Source organism: Heptranchias perlo, chromosome 8 (assembly GCF_035084215.1).
Source record: "Heptranchias perlo isolate sHepPer1 chromosome 8, sHepPer1.hap1, whole genome shotgun sequence".
NCBI classification, from domain to species: domain Eukaryota; kingdom Metazoa; phylum Chordata; class Chondrichthyes; order Hexanchiformes; family Hexanchidae; genus Heptranchias; species Heptranchias perlo.
Window position 1 is genome coordinate 32,925,035 of NC_090332.1, and position 24,736 is coordinate 32,949,770.

The window sequence follows — 24,736 nt, forward strand, 5'->3', positions numbered from 1 at the left end:
AAATGGGCATAAATAAGTGGGTCCGAGGAAACGTCATACCTAGACCTGTATATTTCTTCTTTGAGTCTTAAAATTTAAGTTTCAACTCATCTAACCATCATGTTCAAGAACCTGCAATCGGGGAATCTTTGAGATTTTTAACGTGACATACTTGTGCCCTAAAAATGCATTAAAAGAAACAGGAAATAGAGAGCAGATCTCAGTCCTGCTCTGTATTTTCAGAGAATAATTTTTTTTTAAATGCTCAAAAAATTAAAAGACCAGAAAAAATGACTGTCTCCTGCTATGCTTGAAAATCTGGACAAAATGTTGAGACTCCCCAAATAAGCTAAATTGGAAGATACTCGTATTTGAGAGTCGGGGGCGTGGCCAGTTTAGTGGGCGGAGATTTGGTCGGATGGATGGACATAAGAGCGAGGGGACTTGGACGTATTTTAGTTATGAGGGTAACTCACTTACGCCCAAAGTTCATGGAATTTGTTTGCGCCCAGGTTACTGGTGTATCTGGGCGCAAATGCAGAGGAAACTCCAGGCCTTTAAATTTAATGCAAAAGAATCCTCTGCACTATATCATGAAAGTCATTAGCAAAAAATTGATAACTCAGAATTCAGAGTTCTTCTGCATCATCACAAATGCCTAATGAGAAAGGTATCATAGTAATTGACTCTGGTAAGAATGAGGTATTTCGTTGCATTACTGTAAAATTTTAGCTTAATGGAGGGTTTTATGAAATGTAAAACTAGGGTGCAATCTAGAAATGTCCTGAACTAAAAGCAAAATACTGCAGATGCTAGAAATCTGTTAACAAAAACCGAAAGCACTGGAGACACTCAGGTCAGGCAACATCTGTGGAGAGAACTCTGGCCTCTTGTGCACTCCCCCACTTTGTCCTACCATTAATGACTGTGCCTTCAGCTACATAGGCTCCATGCTCAGGAATTCCCTCCCTAACCCCTTTGCTTCTCTACCTCCCTCTCCTTTAAGACCCACCTTAAACCCACATCTTTGACCAAGCTTACGGTAACCCCTCTTAATGTCTGTTTCTTTGGCCCTGCATCCATTTGTGACTACATCTCTGTGAAGCGATTTGGGACAGTTTTCTACATTAAAAGGTGCTATATAAATAAAAGTTATTGGCCTAGAAATGTATTTGCACCAGCCTATTGGAACTAAGCGCAAGGAACGATCCCTGCGCCTTAATGGGTAGGCCAAAGACGCACCCAATATTGGGCCTCGGGCCTCATTTAAATGAAACTGTGGCGCTGCGGACACTAGCTGGGCTAGTTAAATTAATTTGCACCTATTCTTGTTCATTAAATACTGCTGCAACTGTTTTAAAAATACTCAAACTTAAATTCTGGACTTTTATTCAGAATATCCCTCCAAATCTGAATAATGATACTTCTTGCTACTGTTCATACTTAGAACTCAAAAAACACCATTGTTCACATAATAAATAAAAAGTACTAAAAAATATTTAGAATATTACAAAATATAAAGGCTCTTACTGTACTTGCTGACTGTAGCTGTGAGACATCAATTAGAATATAGTATGCATCTTTTTAGCTTCAAATTTAACTCAGAAATAGTAGAGATCATTCTTCACTGTGTTCTGGTGTTTTGTACAAAAGAAACAAATTCTTGTTTCTCCCTAGAGGTTTTTCTTCTTAGCAATTTTCCATTGAAGGGGCAAGGGCTTAGACACATCAAGTGTTGGCATGATGCATGAATGACCAGTCCCGCTGTCAAACATAAAAATGTCCCTTAATGTTGTATGTACATGTGCATGCTAGGAGCTGCAGCCTGATAGTTTAAGCCTCTTCAGCTAACAGTCTTGGGTCTGGAAACTTGCATGAACTTGAGGATCAAACACAGGAAATGCTAGTGTATAGATACATTTAATCATTTTCTTGTAAAATCTGTAATAATGTCACGGACCATATTACCAGCAGTAAGTGATCAGCTTAAATGGAGAAACCAAGATGCTGGCCAAAACGAATTTTAAAATATTTTGAGCAATTTGATTGGTCCACTTTAAAAAAAAAATTGGCAGTTGTTGTGGACTGCCCATTTTGATTAATAGATTTTGAATTTCATACTTGGGCGTTATTCTCTCTTGCTTGTAACTTGCTGGTTCACACATTGCCGACTTGTTTGATTTGTTGCTGTTTTTATGAATATGAAATTTCAGCCAATTAGCTGCAAGAGATCTGTATTTTTGAAGGTATGATGTCTTACATGCGACACTTCTCAATCGCAGTTAAACGATGACAGCTCTGAAACTTTGGCTTAGTGTATGAATTCAAGTTCTGGTGTAGCTCTTCTATGAAGCTGGTTTAACATATGATGGGCCAAATTTTGCTGTAGCAGGACATCTAATGGCGTCTGTTGTTAGTTAGACTTGCCCCTACATGTTTAGGTTTTTAAATATTTTGCGTGGCAAGTTGCTGAAAGTGCAAGTTGATGTCACAGTGAGGGAAACGGGGCATCTGGGATCTGAGTGAACAGGGCAAGCAACTGGGTATCTCCTTAACCAATCAGATTGAAGGATTGTAAAATTAACAGCAGAAGGACGGAGAAGGAAGTGCAAATTAGAGTGGATGAATTCAATATCAAATCAGGTACAGAAAGAGAAATAAAGAGAGGGAAAGAAAGATTGGATTAAGAGAGAGAGAGAGATAGAAAGGAAAGTAAAAAAAAATTAAAACCTGAAGGTATGAGACTCCACATTTGTAATAGTTACTTTTCAGTGCCAGAGAGGTTGTTTGGCAGTAATTAACACTAATCAAATCGTTAAAAGGGTATTTAAGACTGGAAAGTACAAGAATTAACTTTCTGTGGCGAGTTTAGTTCGTATCTACCGTGCAAATACAGCAATTTCACGCCATTCAATGTATTTCAGTGGTGAGCCAGACAGTGAGAAGACATTTTCAAACGAAGGAGTGACACATCTCTGACAACAACTTTTGGATATTTAAGTTTAACGGCGCATCTGCCCCTCGCCTGAAATTGCTGCACCATTTGCACATAAATAACAGCGAGCGCCATTAGCCTCACCGTTACTTTGACAGGAAAATCTGGGCCGTTATTTATCCATTCTTCCAGAGATGGAGGACATGGAGGGAATCCTATGTTACTTGTAGTGAGCAACTTACTGCAATCAAAGTTAATTGACAAACTCCATCTATTTTAATTCTAGCAAGACCTGAAAAGCAAAAGATGCAGATTTCAGATCATAAGGAGCACTGTCCACACATGGAAACTGTCACTAGGATGTATAAAGCAAATTGAAAAGTTGCACTTTAACAGATGTGTTTGGAATTGTTTTGGGGTTTGCCTTATAAGCAGTATACTCAAATATTAGTACTGCATTCAGATGACTCTTGATCATAAGTACAAAACAAAATGCAAACCAGTCAGCACAGTACCATGATTTGATGAATAGCCTTGTCCAGCTCCAGTTTAAGACAGATCCAACACAATTCTTCAGGATCCTTTGCACATCAATACTTCCACTTACTTACCAGCACGAGTCAGATGCTGCAGTTTGACTAAAAAATGATATGTTAGTTAAGTATCAATTGTGTGGGATTGTTAATATTGAGCAGGTATCTTGGATGCTCTGGCTTCCTTGGAATCTTTGTCCTCACAGTGCATAACAATCTGAATCATGGTTGCACGCATGTTTGCAGGGAGATGCAAGCAGCATTACAACCTCAGTGGAATTGTATGTGAGTGCTGACTTTGTACTGGAAGGCAATTATTACCATGGCATAAATTAACCCATTAGATACCAGCCCAAAATAACTGGAATATAAGTCTACCTGCAATTTACCTGACCACGCATTATTTCCCAAGAAAGCATACAAGCAGTGGGGTCAGACCGCAGTGAGCCCTGTATGATTTTCATAATCCTGAAGCTTTGTTGGAAGGTATTAACCCTCTAATTATTTCCAAAATTTCCCCTCCATCATCTCCTTATAGGTGACAAGGGAGGGGAAGTAGGTTATCTGCTCTCAGGCTGATACCAACATAGCTCTGAAATGGTACACAATAGTGACCCATGGATTAATTCATCCAAATTTCCCTTACTTCTGGTGGTGAGTAACCAGATCTCTAGTTCGTGTCTGCCTACACTGACCTCTATCCAAATACTCCAAGGCATTGGTGCTCCAAATTACTGCATTACCCCATAGTCGAAAGCTTAAACTCTGTCAATATAGCACTAGACTACACTACAGAGTGATGAACTAATTTAATTTTCATAATGTTGGAAGATACATTTGAATATAAGATTCTTTGGATTGAATATCCAAAATCTTCCCACCAAATGTCATCTACACAAATAGTTTATTTCAGCTCAATTAGGTTCATTGCCTCCAAAAAGGGTACAGCACCTATTTTTTAAAAAAAACATAGCTACACTTGATCATCTTGTATTTCATGGACAAAAATTATGTACCAAACACTGCGTGTAGAAATCAATGAAACATTTTCATTAGGTTCTCCTGTTCCTTTGTACTGCGTGGTGCTGCACTTTGTCAGCAATAAAATTGCCAAAGGGAGAATATCTAAGAATAATTCAACCTTTTTTTCTCCTCCACCCCCCACCTTATCTGTTTGGTAATGGATTGCGAAGAATCTCCTAATAGCTGTAAATCAAAAGAAAAATCTCTAAGTACCGGAGTGCATCTCTAACATCAGCTTTGAAGCTAGAGCACGTATAAGCATGCATTAAGGTGAAGGCCAAGTATTTCTGACATGGTTTAGACACAAGATGGGTTCAACTGGCTCAGGAGTTCCAAATTCAAGTAGGCAAAGTGACAAATGATTCTAGCAGAGACAAGAAGAGATCACTAAAGGTCATTGGAGAGAAAGCTGTTGGATGTTTGGCAGACGGAATCAGAGAAGGGGTGTGTGAAATAAAGAGGGAGGCGGTGTGAGACAAGATAGAAAAAGAGACGGGTTGAAGTACAAGAGAGTGCGAGGGGGAAAAAGAGATGGTGAGACAATACTGTTAAGTGAGAGTGAGGGAAAGAGAGAGAGAAGGAGAAATAGAAAGAGGGAGAGAAAGAGCACAGAAAGTAAAATAAAAAATGAAAAAGAGGTATATACAGAATAGTGTTCTGCTTTCAGTGCAATAGTACAGCTCAGAATATTATTAAAAATTATTGAAAAGAGAAAAAGTGAGAAAAAGAACAAGAGAGCGAGAACCTCCAGTAATACCATTTGAGCTGCTAGTAGGGAAGGACTGAGAATATCCCGATGACAGGCTCCCTTTTTGATTTTCTCTCTCCCCTCTGGAGACACAGCCTCCACTGTGGTGGTCTCAATCTAATTCCCTTTTGAATGTTGCAATGGAGTCATTAGTTACTCTACCATGTAGCAATCTATTTCATAAATTGAACCAGAAATGTTTTTTTTAATGCTAAATTGCTACACAATAGTGCCATTAAAATTGCTTTCACAACAGTGTCTACACTTCAAAAGTAATTCATCGGTGTTGAAGTGCTTTGAGATGTCCCGAGGATGTGAAAGGTGCTATATAAATATAGTTTGTTCTTTCTTTGTTTTAAATTCAAATCATTGACTCTTTAGTTTCATAGAATGATACAGCACAAAAGGAGGCCATTCAACCCATCATGCCTGTGCCGGCTCTTTGAAAGAGCTATCCAATTAGTCCCATTCCACTGCTCTTTCCCCATAACCCTGCAATTTTTTTCCCTTCAAGTATTTATCCAATTCCCTTTTGAAAGTTATTATTGAATCTGCTTCTACTACACTTTCAGGCAGTGCACTCCAGATCATTACAACTCACTATATGAAAAAATTTTTCCTCATCTCACCTCTGGTTCTTTTGCCAATTAGCTTGAATCTGTATCCTCTGCTTGCTGACCCTTTTAGAAACAGTTTCTCCTCATTCACTCTATCAAACCTTTCATGATTTTGAACATCTCTATTAAACCTCCCCTTAACCTTCTCTGCTCTAAGGAGAACAATCCCTGCTTATCTAGTCTCTCCACATAACTGAAGTCCTGCATCCCTGTTACCATTCTATTAAATCTCTTCTGCACCCTCTCTAAGGCTTTGATATCCTTCCTAAAGAGTGGTCACAGAATTGGACACAATACTCCAGCTGGGGCCTAACCAGTGATTTATAACTTCCTTGCTTTTGTATTTATGCCTCTGTTTATAAAGCCAAGGATACAGTATGCTTTTTTAACAGTCTTCTCAACTTGACCTGCCACCTTCAAAGACTTGTGTATGTACACCCCAAGGTCTCTCTGTTCCTGCACCCCCTTTAAAATTGTACCATTTAGTTTATATTACCTTTCCTCATTCTTCCTACCAAAATGCATCACTTTATACTTCTCTGTGTTAAATTGCATCTGTCATGTGTCAGCCCATTTCACCAGTCTATGTCCTCCTGAAGTCTATTGCTATCCTTCTCACTGTTTACTACATTTCCGAGTTACGTGTCATCTGCAAACTTTGAAATTATGCCCTGTATACCCAAGTCCAGGTCATTTATATATCAAAAAGCAGTGGTCATAATACCAAACCCTGGGAACACCACTGTATACTTCCCTCCTGTCTAAAAAACACTGTTCATCACTACTCTCTGCTTTCTGTCTCTTAGCCAATTTCAGCTGCTGCTGTCCCTTTAATCCCATGGGCTCCAATTTTGCCAAAATGTCCATTGTGTGGTACCTTATCAAATGCCTTTTGAAAGTCCAAATTCACAACATCAACTGCACTACCTTCATCAACTCTCTCCATTACTTTATCAAAGTATTCAATCAAGTTAGTCAAACACGATTTGTCTTTAACAAATATGTGCTGGCTGTCATTTATTAACCTATATTTTTCCAAATGACAATTAATTTTGTCTTGGATTATTGCCTCTAGAAGTTTCCCCACCACTGACATTAGGATGATGGGCCTGTAGTTGCTGGGTTTATCCCTCTCCCCTTTTTTGAACAGGAATGTGACATTTGCAATCCTCCAGTCCTCTGGCACCGCTCCCATATTGAAGGAGGATTGAAGATTGTGGCCAGAGCCTCCACTAAATCCACCCTTACTTCCCTCAGTAACCTAGGATGCATCCCATCTGGGCTGGGTGACTTTTCTAATTTGAGCACTGCCAATGTTTTAAGTGCCTCCTCCTTATTTTTATCCTATCCAATTTCTCTACTACCTCCTCCTTTACTGTGACATTGGCAGCATCCTCTTCTTTAGTGAAGACAGATGCAAAGTACTCATTCAGTACCTCAGCCATGCCCTCTGCCTCAACAAGGAGATCTCCTTTTTGGTCCCTAATCGACCAGACCCTTCCTTTCACTACCCTTTCAATATAAGGTTCTCTCATTTTCCTACCTATAATTTGTGCAACACAATTGTCTACATCTAAATTATTAATTCCCTTTGAAGTTTTAAAAACTTAAATCTTTTTCTGCAATCATCTATTTCCACAAAGATCAGATTTAACTTTCATAACTTAACAAACTGAAGTCTGGAATAATTTTTTCCTCAATTAGGTCCATTGCCTCCATAATACTTTCATCTGGAGTCTCATGAGGGCCATTTTTTCTAGTTCTTGCTCTGGGCGAACTGAGCAATCCTTTGGCACAAGGATAAGGAATAGGGCATGAAACCCAGATGGCTGGTTCCCCACCTTTTTAATGCTGCCCTTGGATTTCTGGAGCTTTTCTGGGGCAGGGCAGGGTGGGGGAGGAACCTGGCCTTAGTCTGCAGAAGGCACAGGACAGACAGTACCATTTGAATGTGGTGGGACGGCGGTGGGGGGGGGGGGGGGTGGAATTCCTGGCTTTCTACCTCATTTTCCTTGGTTGGCACCCCATCCACCAACCTAAACATTCACTCCCTTCACCACCGGTGCACAGTGGCTGCAGTGCGTACCATCCACAGGATGCACTGCAGCAACTCGCCAAGGCTTCTTCGACAGCACCTCCCAAACCAGTGACCTCTATCACCTAGAAGGACAAGAGCAGCAGGCACATGGGAACGACACCACCTGCACATTCCCCTCCAAGTCACACACCATCCTGACTTGGAATTTTTTGCCGTTCCTACATCATCGCTGGGTCAAAATCCTGGAATTCCCTTCCTAACAGCACTATGGGAGAACCTTCACCACACGGACTGCAGCGGTTCAAGAAGGCAGCTCACCACCACCTTCTCAAGGGCAATTAGGGATGGGCAATAAATTCTGGCCTTGCCAGCAACGTCCACATCCCATGAACGAATAAAAAAAAATTTCCATTAGGAACACTTGCTGGGTATCCCAGCATTAGGACACCCAGAGAAGCTAGTGCTACGGCCTGTTCCTGAACCCCTGCTGACTGTAACTTGTGCGGGTGTCTGGGGGCAGGCTGGTCCTCATGACCAAGGGTAGAGAGGCCTGCAGCTGCCCTAGAATTTCCAGGCCCTAATGCTGGTGTTGGCCCTGCAGAAAATAGCTGCTATTCTGGAGTTGGACAGTTGCAGCACACTTCCTGTTTAGCACCTGAGCAGAGAGATCCTGAAGAATTGGCTCAATAGTCTCACCAATGCTTCAAAGAGTGACAGAATCACATCCTTGGATTTCTACTCTATGCATAATTTTTTTTATTTCATGCTCTTGGTGGGACGGAGTGGGGGGATGTCTCCCCATTGGTATTGCATATTTGATATACTGCACTTCATTTTCCGACCATTAATTTAAATGGTTGGAAAATCATTTGCCCGAATGGCCTGTATATGTTCCAAGGGCAAGACTCCTCATTGGGAGTGTGAAGTTTGAAAATTACCCCATAAGGATCTACTTGATAATTACAGATTTTATTTAAATTTACAATTGCCACCCTACATTATAAATTTCAATGCTTGGTCCACTGCAACAACTGAATAATCTTCTACATTATTTAATGATATGTGTTTCATTTGAACTCACAAATACTATTTTTATATAGCACCTTTAATGTACAAAAACATCCCAATGTGCTTCAGTGGTGTAATAAAAAAAAAGATGCTAAGCCAAAGACAGAGATGTTAGGAGGGGTGGCCAAGAGGTGGGTTTCGAGGAGGATTTTAAAGGAGGAGAGGAAAGTGGAGAGGCAGAAGGGTTTAGGAAGGGAATTCCAGAGCAGGGGCCTAGGTGGTTAAAGGCACAGCTGCCAATGATGGGGCAAAGGCAGGGTGCAAAAGAGGAACTGAGTTCAGAGGGAGGATTTGTAAGGCTCGAGGAGATTACATTGATAGGGAGTGGAAAGGCCAAGAAGTGATTTAAATATAAGGATGATAATCTTAAATTTGAGGTGTCGTAGGACTGCAAGCGAATATAGGTCAGCAAGGACAGAGGTGATGGGTGAGTGGGATTTGGTACAGTTTAGGATACTGGCAGCAGAGCTGAAATTTACATAGGTGGAGAATGGGAGGCTGGCTAGGAGAACTTCGGAACAGTTGACTTTGGAGATGACAACGGCATGAATGAGGGCTTCCAATGGCAGAGGGGCTGATGTGGGGAGGCAGGTGATGTTATGAGGGGGAAGAAGGTGTTCTTTGTAAAAAAAAAGAGGATATGGGGTTGGAAGCTTAGCTCAAGATCGAATAGGACATGAGCTTGCAAACAACCTGGTTCAGCCTGAGACAGTGGCTTAGGAAAGGGATGGAGTCAGTGTGGCCAGGGCCAAAGACGATGGCTTTGGTCTTCACAATGTTTAGCTGGAAGAAAGCAGAGCTAATCCAACACTAACTTCGGACCATAGAGACAGTGGAAGGGTTGAGGTAGGTGGTGGAGAGGTAGAATTGGCATCATCAGTAGACATGTGGAAGTAAACTCCATGTCTTCATATAATGTCGCCAAGGTCAGCATGTAGATGAGAGACAGAAGGCTGCCATGGATTGATCTTTGTGGGACTCCGGGGGAGACGGTGCAGGGGTGGAAAAGGAAGTCCAAGAACCGATTGATGGCATTCCAAAGGAAAAAGAAGTCATTGGCAGAGATAATCAGGCTATAAATGCATAGTTAGGAGTGGAACAAAGTGAGGTCAGTCCTGCTGAGCTGGGCAACAGAGGTGAAGCATTGAAAGAAGAGTGTGGCGAACTGCGTCAAAGGCTGAAAAGAGGTAGAGGATGATGAGGTGGGATAATGCACCATGGTCACAGCCACAGAGAACATTGTTTGTGCCTTTGGTTAGGGCCAAGGCACTTGACAGAAGGGAAAAAAGGAATGAATGCTGAACCATCATGGAAGAGTTTGGAGAAGTAACTTACAGGTTGGTTTAAAAGGTGGGTTTTAAAAGGCATTTGGAGTGAATAGAAAAAGAGATGGAGTGGTATAGAGAGAATGCCATCAATGGTGCAGCAAAGAGTGTGGGGACAAAAGACTAGAGTTAGAGGACTGAAGAGGTGTAAGACTGGAGGCGGTTGCCTAGGTAAGGTGGGGTGTGGTCATTGAGGAATCTGAAGGCGAGGACAAAGATTTTAAATTCAATGCTCTGCGGAGCAGAAAGTTCATGTTAGCGAGGACCAAGGTGAAGGACAAGCGGATTGGACACAGGCGGCTGACTTTTGGTTGAGTTGCAGGCTACGGGTAACAGTAAATTCAGGGCAGACTTCTTCACAAAAAGGTTTGTGACAGTATAGAACACATGCTTAACAAGGTCATAGATGCCATTCATTTCATTAGTTGGAATGTATGGGAAGTAAGATTACGAAGGGATATGGAGAATTGGCAAGGAATTGGGATCTAGAGCTGCCATGACTAACAAAATAGGAGAGCAGGCTTTATGAACTAAATGGCCTATTCCTGTCCCTAACTGGTCCCTAGGATATTCCATTGCCCATAGCTGACCAATATTAACACCTGCCATTGACTTTAGCCACAAGTTTCTTGTTAGACACTTTATAAATCTGAACATCAAGCAACACAACATCCACCACATCACACTTATCCACCAGTTCTGTGACATCCTTAAAGAATAAATGTGTTAGGCATGATCTGTTATTCATAAACTCACTTTGACTTAGAATTATTGCCGTTTCTCTTATTAACCGCTTCCTTTGAAATATGCTGCAATGTTTCTCCGACTTTAGATGTCAAGCTAGCAGATCATCGATTCCCAGGATTATGCTTAGATCCTTTTAGAAAGATTTAGACAATGAGCTGCAAGAAATTTTAGTCACAACTCCTCTTACTTCCAACCTCATTTCCTCAAGTATTCCCGAATATATTTCAGCTGATCCTGTTAAGCAGACCATTTTTTTAAAATGACCATTGCACTGCTAATCACTACTTTCCTTATGAACTCAGGTATGCTGCTAACCCTCCATCTCCTGGAGGGGGTGCCTCCCAATTTTATACAGTGAAGATTGTTGAAACAAAAATTGTCATATTGTTTTCCTTTCACTACTATCTCGCCTTTTCTTTGAGGTGTCCGTTTATTTATGGGAGGTAATAGAGGTTGTTGAAGTAATAGAAGGGTAGGTGCCAGCTGCAGATTTCTGATGACATTCTGCTCCTCTTTCTTCTCTTTCTACTGTGTGATCTGTCCGCAAATTATAGCATGAAAGCGATGTGAACTCTGCTCATCAACAACCCATTCTAATTTCTGTTCCTCTTTCCTCCCTCTAGATTTGACAGAGGAAACCGACCAGACACCAGTAGAACTAGCCCTGTCAGCGCATCAAAGCATGCACCACCACTCATTCTCTTCTTTGCAATACCATCCCCAGGAGAATCATAGAGTCTGGGGATCCAGATCTCATTCTTATGGATGGTGGTGCAGGCACTGGGGGTCTCATTGTGAACAAGTGGAGGAGTCTACTACTTGCATGTGTGATGTCTTGCCAGACGGCTTTGCAGCAGTGGAGTCCATCCTGAAGTGTGTGGCAGTTTCAACAGCATTTGCAATGGAGGCCCCACAACAGACATTGCAAGGATAGACTGCGCTTCTTCAGTGAATGCTCAGATGGCTTCCATAGAAATCTGGGGTGCCAGATTGGAGAGGGCTGTCTCTTCCAGGCTCCAAAGCATTGGGGCTGGATTGTAAACAGCTTCATGTAGGGCTTTACTGGTCTCACTGCTACCATTAGATCTGCTTTCCTGCAGATTAATGGCCATGTGGAGGTAGAGCCTGGTACTACTTGCATAGTGAGAATAGACATGCATAATAATACTTTCTCCCAGTATGGCAGTACATGCAGGCCAGCCAACTAGTCCCCTCCAATGCCTGCATGTGGCCGATAGGGTGCATGTGGTCAGATTGCCCATGCTGTAGCACATGAAATACCGCCTACAGCAGGTCCATCTCAGAACTTAGCTTCCATAAAAACGAGGCCATCTTAGTCCCAAGAGCTCCTACTCTAACACAGCGGACATCCACCTCACGTACTTCTGCCACTTAGGTAGCATCTAGAAGAAAACTAAGGCTAGGTTTAAAGAGTTCACTCATTACACATGGGCATCAAGAAGCACGGTGGTAAGAAGCACTAGGCGCACACGCATACGCACACTTTCGTGCTCTAGATTGATCCAGGCACCTACAGCGCACCTTCAACATGCTAATAGTGTGCTCAATGACGATTCTGATAATGAATGAATCTCATTAAAGTGGTGTTCAGCTGGAGTCCTGGGACAATGCACGCGTCATTAACCATGGCTGCAGAGGATAGCCTTGATCTCCCAGGAGCCACGCAATATCTTGCCTTTCTGGGTCAAAGAGTGCTTTCACGGTGGGCTGCTTTAAAATGAAGGAATTGTGGCAATTCCCAGAGAAGCAAGAATCGACTTGTATTATGGTGTGCTGCCAATCACAAACTACACATTGAGAAAGTGGAATCTTTTCTTGTTGATGTAGGTAAAGGGCTTTAGCAAGAGAGCAATTATGGCCATATGGGTACAATCTGACCCTTTGGACTTTGGGGAATCTGGCCATTTTGTAAAATTGCAGTGCCCTGTCATCTTGTCACTGGCTGTCTATAGAGGAGAAGATACAATTGGTGGCTTTAGAGAATAATGAATCCATGCTTTGCTTGATGTATTTGTGCACAGCTGCTTAGCCAACGTTACAAATGTCCCCAGTAGCAACTGAAATTAAAAGCTGCAGCCCCCTCAATTGGTTACACAATTATTACCGGGTACGGTAGGCTAGTGGTTATGGTACTAGACTAGCAATCCAGAAGTTGTGAGTTCAAATCCCAACATAGCAAATTGTGAATTTGAGTTCAATAAATCTAGTCATTTGTGTACTAGCACCAGAAAAATCATTATGAAAGCTACCAGATTGTTATAAAAAATGCAACTGGTTCACTAATGTCCCTCAGGGAAGGGAATCTGCCATCTCACAAGATGTGGTTGACTTAATGCCCTCAGGGCAACTTAGGATGGGCAATAAAATACTGCATTGCCAATGTTGCCCATATCCTAAGAACAAATTTAAAAACAAAAATGGGTGGTGGGCAAGCCGAAACTCTAGGCTTACGTTTCAGCATCAACCTTGTACTTCTTATGAGATACAATTAATTTTCACTCTATCAAACATCCTGAACAGGATTTAATTTCTCATTGGCAACATACCTCTCTATTACTTTTTCCCCTTAATTTATCTTAACTATTTTGACCTTATGGCCTTAAAATCAGCTTTCCTGAAATTGATGGATTTTATTTATCTCTTGGCTCATAAATGTATCACAGTATCAAAATTAATGCTATATTCTCTACCTTGTAAGTTTTCCACCATCTCTAGCTCATTATTAAATATTACATCAAGTATATAGGTTCCTAATGCCCATTTTAACAAGGAATAAAAAAAAGCAGGCCTGCATTGGCTTCCCAAACTGACATTTTGGGCAATTCCCTTCTTCCATTTTAAATTTAAGGCAAATACAATCCCTCAATTATCACTTTCTCCTTTTCTTAATGCAGCTTTCATTTGTTGAAATAAGTCATCAATTTCCTCTTCTTGTCCTGTTTGCCTATTGCAATTCCAAATTATTACTTTCTTTACCTCTTGTGTTTCAGATTTCTACCCAAACTGATTTAGATCTTCTAGAATAAACTTTCCCTTTCAAAAACTTTTCATACCTTTTCTAAATATTTTAAACCCAGCTGTATGAGATTCATACTCATCCTTTAGTGGCGATGTACTCTTTTACTCCCTTTCTAAAGTATATTTCTTTTGAAAACCAGATACAAAAATAAAATGAGTATGTTCAAACTCACGTCTCTATCTAACCTTACATCAATCTTTAAAGTCCACAGGGTGATTTCGAAAATGCACATGAATGTAGCAGGAGGATATAATCTATTGTAAAATATTGGTCAATGTGCAATTTTTAAAAAGCAGTTTTACTTCCTTCTTCCCTGTGGCCATGGTCACTACCCGTGTTTAAATATTTTAGTGGTGGCTTCTTTAGGGTGACCTCTAAAAAGTAGATTGCATCATACCAAGAGTTTTGTGACACAGTGGAATTTAAATTTCATTGACATCAAAGACTAACTGCTGAGAACACCCAAGGTCAAAGCACAAAATTAGCAGACAACCAAGAGAGATCTATAAACTTTCATTACTAGGACTTCAAGCTAGGATTTTAATTCCTTTTGCTTGGTGAACTCAACAGAATTTTAGCAGGAATAAATTGTTATGATGTGTTGCTTATCTTTTCAATATTATACTCAATAATATTATTATAACTAAACTGTCATCAACCCATACTTTCAGTAGTTGTCAATCTAGAAGCATTAAAACAAAGTCCTGGACCATGGTTCTACTGTTTTCTACGAAGAAAGTCAAATAGGTTGCATAAAGTATAATGAGCTAAGGTATCTTCACAAATATCATTAACATTAGCCTTCACACTCACCACTGAACAGCCACTTAAAAAGGAAACAAATTAGTCTGTACCTCAAAATCATTTGCTTTGTTGTAGTGCATGTTCAAGGCTCTAAAGAGCTCAGAGTCGCGGGAGACAGTTAGCTCCTCGGTGCTAGTTACTCCATCATTAATAGACTGACGAGCGAACTTCTCCATCTGGATGTAGTAAAATTCTCGGAAATTGCTGAACCACTTGATAAGCTGTGAGGTGATGCACCTATTAAACTGTCAATAGGAAAACACAACAAGATGAGTAGTTTCAATTTCAATCTGCCACAATATACTTTAGTCATTACATTTTAAATAAAATGAAATGATATTATATTTAGAAATACATTCAAAACAAATATTTTAGATGATATTACATAAAAAGATATGTAGAGACATTTTGTACAATAAAAGCTGTATTCTGGTCAGAATGCCTAATGAAGCAATTTTGCCTCACTGTGTCTAGCTGCACACATGGTTAGTTCAATAAATAGGTCATTGCAAACACGCAACCAAAACATTAAAAAAACACTTTTGAGAGCTCATTCAATTGATCTGATCCCTGAGTTAAACTGAAGTCATATTTAGTCTATGAACTGAATCAATCATTGAAGTATACTTAAAAAAAGGCATATTTCTTCTCTTAAATTTACATGTATGCAAGATACATTCATTATGCCACACAAAATTAACAGTACAAAAATTGACTACAGCTAAATCGTGTAAGATTAGTTACAGCTAAGACAAATTTTCAGTGTTTTTAGACGGTCATGCTATAAGTATTTCTAATAAGTGAAAAGCAGAGAAGTTATGTTAAACTTGTATAGAACCTTGGTTAGACCACACGGAGTAATATGTACAATTCTGGTCTCCATATTATAGAAAGGATATAGAGGCATTGGAGAAGGTGCAAAAAAGATTCACGAGGATGATACCAGAACTGAGAGGATATACTTATCAGGAAAGGCTGAATAGGCTGGGGCTCTTTTCTCTAGAAAAAAGACTGAGAGGTGATCTGATAGGCGTCTTTAAGATAACGAAAGGGTTTGATAGGGTAGACATAGGGAAAATGTTTCCACTTGTGGGGGAGTCCAAAACTAGAGGTCATAAATACAAGATAGTCACTAATAAATCCAATAGGGAATTCAGGAGAAACTTCTTTACCCAAAGAAGAATGTGAAACGTGCTATCACAAGGGGTATTTGAGGCAAATAACATAGATGCATTTAAGAGGAAGCTGGATAAGCACACGTTGGACAAAGGAATAGAAGGATATGCTGATACGGTTAGATGAAGTAGGGAGGGAGGAGGCTCGTGTGGAGCATAAATGCCAACACTGACCATTTGGGCCAAATGGCCTGTTTTTGTGCTGTAGACTCGATGTAACTCAATATAATCTTGCCTTATTACATTTTTGTGATCTACAAAATAGTTTAGGTCGGACTATAAAATTCTACATTTTTGTATCCTAATTTTCCCCTTCTCCCTCCGAAACATCTGTTCAAGAGAAAGAACAGCAACATGAAGAGTATGGAGAAGAGACCAGGTGCATCCCCAGGAGGGGACTTGGGACATTATCTCACCCAGGGCTACTTTCTTGCACCTCCTCCACCTGTCCTACATAGGAAAAGGCCTGGAAGTACGTTGCCAGTTCATCTTTAGGCTCGTATATGAAACAGGGTAAAAAGGAAAAAATTCAATAATTTAGAGACATCATGATTCAATAATATCCGTTGTAACATTTTATTGTTGTGATCACAGGATATTTACAGATGAGGAAGGCCATTTGGCCAATCTTAATCCTAGTTCATCAAATGTTATCTGTAAGTATACACTTTGATCACCCCATTTTAATAGAGCCTTCAACCTCAATACTCTCAATAAATCTGTGTGATTCTCTAATTTTACAGTTCTGTATTTACAAACAATACACTAAGTAGCATGTAACTTTTGAGGGAATCTTTCTGATTAAATGATATGGGTCAAACACTAATTTATGTTTTTAAGTCTGAAAAGATATGGGCCTCAATTTGCATGGGCCTTCTATCTGTTAATTGTATCATGTGATTTATATCAATGTGTTAATTGTATTCAGGTGGCATGTGTCAATTGAGGACTCTCTTGTATCCTTTTTATATGAGAGCTTATCCAGGGTGTGGTATGTGTGTGTAAGGGGGATCTCTGTGATTAAAGGCTTGGAAGCAACTGAAGACCTGGCTCTACTATTCTATCCTTCACCACTTGGCTATCCAATTTATAACACTAACTTCAGCAAAAATGCAATGGAATCTATCAGAAATTTGTTGGAACCCGCCCTTCAATGGAGGGCCTTGTCTGGGGCTAAACCTCCAACCACCCCAAGCATGGTCCTCCATGTCAGAGTCTGGGGATTCCATACACTGGAAATCTCCGCTTCATCAACCTCAGTGGGACCCCACATAAGGTCGGAGGCCGGTGGTATTAGTGAGATGAGGCACACTGGCTTTCAGAAGAGCACAAGTAGGCCCCACTGGGGGTCAGGCCAGAGAAGTGGCCTGGACCCCTACAGAATTGATCTTTTTTTTTTATTATTGGCCTGCTTAAAAAAGGAGCTAAGGGGGCATAAAAATTACTTCTCTGGAGTGGGGGACCCGGAATTCCCCCCCCCCCCCCGAAGTTCCTGGCAGATGCCCAAAATACACCCGTAGTGATGAAGGCTCCAGCTGGACCCATGCCAATACTCTTGTTTTGTCTGTATTGGAGGGCACTGGTGAGCACAATCCCACCGCTGGGTTAGCTGCCCATGTAAATTTAGGGCCACGCTATTTCCTAACTCACTTATTATACAAACAAAACAAAGCTTAAATATTCAAAACATTAATTTTAAAGTGTAAATCGCTATTTTGAAAAACACGCTGGCAAGTGTTATACCGACTAACCAATAATCTCCTCCTCTCTTTCTCTCTGCTACCTCACTCCACCCCACCCCCCAAACCAACCCCTCCTCCCCACCCCCCAGGCCAATATTTCCAGAGCTAGTGGAAAGTCAAAGTTCAAGGCTTCAGAATTATAGTCTGCACTAGCCACAGCTGGGAACTGGAGTGACCAAAGAGGATGATTTCAGAATAGTTTTACTATCCCCTCCCTCTTCATAAAAGGAGTTAAGGTCGTAGACAGTCTTCCAGACACATCTATTGTCATGCTATTTAGAAGTTAGATTGCTTGTGGTAGCTGGCTTCACACTTGGTAGCATGGTGACCCTGAACTTTTATAGGGACCTACAAATGTTGTCCTCCTCTCTAACAGGGTCTTGTGTGTGCACAAGGTCAGCCAAGTCTCTATTAGTCAAGTTAAAACCAATAAATTCAAACCGCCTGTATATCAGAAAGCCTGATCCACTGCCTTTTCTCATCATAGGCATCTATCATTTTTCCCCTTTAGAGCAAGGGGTGTGCATTAATCAAAAATCACAGTGAGCACTTATCAAGCATTTGCTCTGGCCATGAAGAGGGCTGCCTGCTTCTATCAAGCTGACAGCTAATGGGTGTGTAATTACAATGCAGAAAGTTGTTTCTATTCCAGTGAATTTAAGATAATGAAGTGAATGAAAATTCATGGCAGTGAAGGCTAAGTAACAAGGAAACAGAAGTGGAGGCTGTTGCAGCTCCCAAAGGCCAGCTTGCATCATAATTGCCTTCCAGTTGCAAGGGTCCTCACAGATAATTGACCAGAAAATGATTAAGTCATCATCAAATCACTCTGACTGCAAGAGTTCAAACATGTACTTAACCTATCCAAGAATTATATTTTCACTCGGTGTGTCTGCTCTGTCTCCATTCAGCCTTGCGGGGACCTGATTAAAAAGACAACTGAAGGACCCCGTTATCTGATTTGCAGCTGATTTCAATAGAACTTAAACCCATTACTATTTGCTGAACTCAGAGTTCTTTCCATGTTATCTCTGCAGCAAAATACACTGTCCAAATTTCCAGACACTGAGATAAGAACTACAGGCCCCATGACGACTACTGTTCCTTTTTAATTCTTTTAGTATAAGAAACAAAACATAACAAAACGATAGCAGCCTGCGCACCCGGGAATGAAAATTGCTTTGACATGGAGATTAAGCTTCAGTATTGTTACAAGACATTGTCTCCTACATACAAGAATAGAGAAAGGGTATTTTTTTCTAGAATGGCCTGTAGATGACCTAATGGGACTACAAAAAAAAAGTAAGTCCGCATGACAGTGTTTGGCAGAAGGGTATAAAGGGAGATTTAAAACCTATTGTTACAGAATTGAAATACCAGAGATGCACTGGCCAAAACAACAGAGCCACTCAAACATGAGGGCTCAGCATTTAAGACTTGTGTCACTTTTTGCTTATCAAACATTAACAGTTCCTGAATTACAGTTTTTTTTAAACAAACATAGTAATCTTGATCTTTAAGGTCCTGACTGGTGCATCACAAACAAGTGAATGCCACGAGAGAAGGCCTCTTCTTTCTGCAGCCTAATTGTCCCTGTGACGGATTAATGCTTCCCGTGGGACATGTCCAATCCCAGTGTTTGCTGAAGAAACTTCCTAAATATTCAATGAGCAGAGTCAAAGGACGCATAAAACAAATCAATTTGACACCTTAATCTAGCTAGGCAGTGATCGACTCAAGTCAGTATGTGTATGGTGGGGGGGGGGGGGGCAGGCAGGGAGGTGGACAGAAGAGAAAATTAGATATTTAATTTTTACAGATGAAAACCCTGGGCATGCCTGTTCTCAGTGGTCCTGAGAGATTCTAAAAATGTCAGCTGCTCTTCAAGCACTACAATAATCATTTTGCCTCTCCTCTACAATCTAATATTGGGGGGGGGGGGGGGGGGGGGGAGTATTTTTACAGTTTTCTTAACCGATTAAATTCTGTGCACATTCTCTTTACTTGTTGAAGTGACTTAATCTGTACTTCTACTATACTCAACTTTAAAAAGTCTTTTTGTAAGAATGTTCAATATATAGTAATTATATACATCGTTAGTCATTACAGAATTACAGACACCATAATGGCATCTTCGCTTGTAGAACTAAGACATTTAATATTAGACACAGAGCTGTTGAAGCTCAGAATTCTCTTTATTTGAGAATAAAAGTTTCTATGGAGCCAGAAAAGTTTATGGGCTACTTTATTTGTAAAGTTCCTCCAGCAGCAAACTTCTTGTTATATGAACACTATTCAAAGCAATTCTGGCATATTACATCAAAATCTCCATGTAATGGCAAAATTTCATTAATAAAAAAACACAAGGCTTTTTGAACTGCAAAACCATTGGGATTCAAGTGTAATAAGTTTATTTTTAATTAAAAAAACATTAAAGATGTGTTTACTCCATTTTTATACAATATATTGTGCTGTATAATGATCATATCAAGCATACTAACTGGGGAAAAAATACCAGTCGCAGAGCATAGATGCAAACTTTCACCCCATCCTTTATGTTGAAGGCTATTACCTCCAAATATAAAAGCAGTTTTAATCAAATTTAGAGCTGAAGAGGGAAGAGGTGCATAAATGGTCCAGTGATAAGTAAAGCAAAAATGCACTTCAGAAATGCTGAGTAAATGCACTTTATGATGATGCCTATGGTGTAAGATTCATCCCTTATTCCACTGCATCATATATTTGTTTCAGAAGTCATTGCCAAGATCCAAATGTTAAGTTTTCTCTAATAGCTTCTGTCTTTGCTCAAAATTGCTTAGGTCCAACTAGCCAATTTTAATTATTACAAAATGTATTTTAATGTAACTACTGAAAATAGCAAAAATTTGCTCCACTATTCTGTGCCTAATATTAAATGTCTTAGTTCTTTTTTAACTTTGGCAAAATTTTACTTTTACAATTACAGTTAATATTCTGTGTTACTAAATGTTCAATGACAGGAGCACAGTACATTATTTTGATCATAAATAAAGTATTCCCATGAATCTTGGGGCACATCTTCCATCAGCTGATAACAGGACCAAACGATTAAATTTTTTTTTAAAAAAAGCTTCTATAAATAGATCATAGTTGTATTTTATAACTGATAAAGGTTGTTTTCAATGAAAAATTACCTCAGGCACACTTAATGGATCTTAAACCATGCAATCAAATGACACTTTTATATTAATAATGTGCCATTGCTGGTAGTCCCGTGTGCCTGTCACCACCGATGGCACACTAGAATATAAATGAAGTGAACTTCATGCCTCACACTTCCAAATGTCTCAAGAGTGCCTGTCGAAAATACAGGAACAAACGGATGTTCCTTTTGGCCCTCTAAGAGGGAGCAAAAGTGCATCGGTGCAGTAAAGAGAGGAGTTCACAGGTCTTCATACCTGAGCACCGCTCTCACGGACCCTGCCCCATCCCCTCCCCTGCACCAATATAAAAATGCTTAAATAAGCTTTTTATAGTGCAAAACCACTTCTAAAAGTAACTTTTGATTTTGACTGTCCTGTTAAAACTACCCTATTTACAGTGCTGAATGCTTCCTTTGGCAGTAAAACCAAAGAACATTGTTGCCACCAATCTAAGGATCGAGCTTCCCCAGCAACAGGTGAAAAATAAACAAGCTGGCACATGTAAAGTTTTAGTTCTATTTGGGCTGCAATGTCCTCAATTTCTGGGGTAGAACAGTGCAGTTAATGGTAAAACTATTTCATTAGTCATATAGGGAGAAGTGCAAGAACTTCATCCACTGAAGTTGGTGAAGTCTATAGGTTTTTTTCTTGCCACCATTTCCTTCACGTTCAGCTGTATTGAAATTTACGATGGCACCAACCCAAAGGCAGGACTTTATTTTGCATCTCCAATGTTAAGTTGAAAACAATAAACTGTCCCATTTATAGGGACAAACTGAAGCTGAACTAATGGTTTAATTTGGCTTCAATTTGCTACTACAAAAGGGGATACAAGTCAGTATCTGGAATTTTTGGGCCTTGATCTTGCAACCTGAGAGCAATAGGGTCTAGCAGGCTATCCTTACCCTTGCATATGTTTATCACTGCTGGTGGCAACCACCTATTTTAAATATGTAAATTTTTCACTGGTAATATTCAGACATTAACAAAGAGGAAATAAAGCTCATAGAAGGGAAAGAAAAAGACATCAGGTACAGTGGCGAAGTGTGAACCAGAGGAATTGTTTTTTAAATAACTCTCACTGACATAGTTCCCCTTGTTGAGAGCACAATTTCAGCTGTGTAAGTGAGCAGAAATTCATTTTTTAAAAAAACAAACGTTGTAGAGCAGTAATTCCACTACCTCAATTACTCAGTTCCACCCATATGGGCTAATAATCCATTCCACCTGCATGGGCACCTTCAGGAAAATGCTCGCACCTGGCAGGCACTATTATCAGCAGATCAAACCATGAAAAATAGGACAGTAAAAGTGCTACCTGCTGGAAAATCCAGCTCTAGTTTGGTTGAAATTTTTTTGTGGAAAATTATCCTCCTATCTTTAGAAAAAAAACTAAAAAGGAACATGGCAGTATATGTGAAAGATTTTAGGGAAAAGACAGAATATGCAAGTAAAATATCATCTTGGTTCAGTAGTAGCATTATCACCTCAGAGTCAGAAGGTTGTGGGTTCAAGACTTGAGCACATAATCTAGATATACACTTCAGTGCAGCAAGAGGGAGTGATGGATTGCTGGAGGAGCCACTTCAGAAGTAACTGATTGACCACGGAATGCTTTGCGACATCCTTAGGATGTGAAAGGCACTATATAAATTTAAATTGTTCCTTTATTCCAGTTAATCCCACAAGTAGTCAGGCTACTGGATTACAACTGTGATGTCCATCTGCTGTATATGAGCTGCGTTTAACCTAACCTATCCCTTTAATCTCACTGCTCAGGGACTCCTTGTGGGGAAATGGTATAAATAGGGAAATCCTTAGAAAAATTAGGGGTTCATTGTTGAGGGAAGAAAAAAAATACACAGTATATTAAAGAATATATTAAACTTGACATGAAGTTGGTCATTATAACAAATGTTATACTTTATATTTGACAATGAGATTTATAAAAGTTTATGATATTGTAACTGCTCAATAATTTTGCAGTCATAAAACATTTAATTGCATTAATATTTACCATGGAGACTAACAATTATTTTCTCTGAAAGTTTGACGTTTTACTGAAGCGATATTAACCTTTTGATAACATTTTGGCAGCTTTCAAAATGTAGAACATCTGAAAACACACAAGAATTTCTTACTCCAAATGAACCCTAGAAATAAGAGAGGTGCTACTAAATATTTGCTAATTCTCATTATTCTTAAGAATAATCTTGGCACATTGTAGTTTGGTGCAGAAATGCTGTTGCAGTTCTCAAAGGGGTAACAGATTGACTTACAATCCCACACAGCCCAAAAGGGTAATTTTTCAACCAGCAAAGTGACCGTATTGCTGTTGCACTCCTAATAAATTGCAGTACTGCAAAAATGTGGATATCATTCCGCTGTGATAGGTTTGTTTTCCCAGCTACGGTGGAACTTTAATTTTTTTTTTCTAATTTTAAAAAGCTGCATGCATAATAATAAAGAGGGGCATAACCATATATATCAAATTAAATTTTACAATACAAGAGATTGGAAAATACTGGCAGCAGCAGAAGGCTGAGAAGAACGACAGTAAGTGCCCAAGAATAAAATAATTCAATATTACTTCTCTAGCATTTTTTAAATTAGAAAAAGTTCAGTTCCACCTTGGATGGAAAAATGAACCCATCACATGGCCCAATATCAACAATCCAGTTTAGTAGGAATGCAACAGTAATCTTGTTATTTCTTTTGGTGAAAAAATACTCTACAGCACTGTATGGTTTGCTTGAATGTTTAGTCATCGACAAGTAACAAAAGCAAATCCTAACTCTGAAGAGAGAAATTATGCCTAAATGAGAAAAGTCTTGTTAAATTTATAAAAACAACTAACAAAATCAGTCACACTAAAATTGTTTCAGAATGGTTTTGTTAAGATTATTTCATACAGTAGATAAAAATGTTATAATTTTAAGTTTTTTAACAATCTCAAAAGTCTTTTGGGGGGAAAAGACAAACAGTTCAAATCAAGAAAGTAAAAATACAAATTAGGGTTAAATATACTAGAAGCAGAGGGAGGGTGCAGCTGCGACTGGACAGCCTTCACATCCTCATTTGAATAATGTGGCCTGAATCTGTCAGTTTATTCATCCTCCTTATGCTCAGTGTATACTACATCAAAAACAAATTGAGTAGTAAATAGAAGACAATAACCACCATTGTTTTTTTTTCGCAGTGGCTGTGGCAAGAAGGCAAAATCCTCCCTCTCTTGCTTACCTTCACATCAGAGAAGAACATCTTCAGCATGTTGGAACTAGGGTACCGGGTGTAGAAGAACATCAGCTTGGCCTTTTTCAGGTGATTAGGCGACAGTCCCTCCTGTATGTGAGATGCTGTTTGTCAAGGAAAATATACAAAGCAATTATGGAAAACAAGGCTGTTTGGAGAGGACAGGCCTGCAGAGCAACCCCTTAGTGACCAGGCAAATGAGTGAACAAACCGAAAAGAACATCAGCTGCGGAAATTCAATGGTCGCACAATATGCACTCATTCAACGTTAGGTTTATCCAACAAAAGGTGCGTGTTTTTAAAAAACAAAATGCTTTTAAGAAGTGCACTTCTTCAGCAATAAGCATAAAAAAAACAGAAATACTGTACTGCGCAGTGATTTGTAATGATGGATCGAAGAACACTTACAATCATGAGCCCTACATTGTCATTACTCCACTAATAAAGCTATTCATCAGCTCCATCGAGAAATGAAAACAAATATTATGTTGTAACAGAATAATTTACAGCCTGCATTAAAATTTAACA

At 39.7% G+C, this 24,736-nt stretch overlaps 1 protein-coding gene across 1 annotated transcript in view; it reads right to left on the minus strand.

The window, feature by feature from the left end:
- prox1a (prospero homeobox 1a) overlaps positions 1-24,736 on the minus strand; it is a 101,438-nt gene that overhangs the window by 58,376 nt on the left and 18,326 nt on the right. The window contains exons 3-4 of the mRNA XM_067988922.1: positions 24,197-24,306; positions 14,908-15,102 (exon numbers count right to left, since the gene is read on the minus strand). Of these exons, the coding sequence (XP_067845023.1) occupies positions 14,908-15,102; positions 24,197-24,306 (305 nt within the window). The remainder of the gene's footprint in view (positions 1-14,907; positions 15,103-24,196; positions 24,307-24,736) is intronic.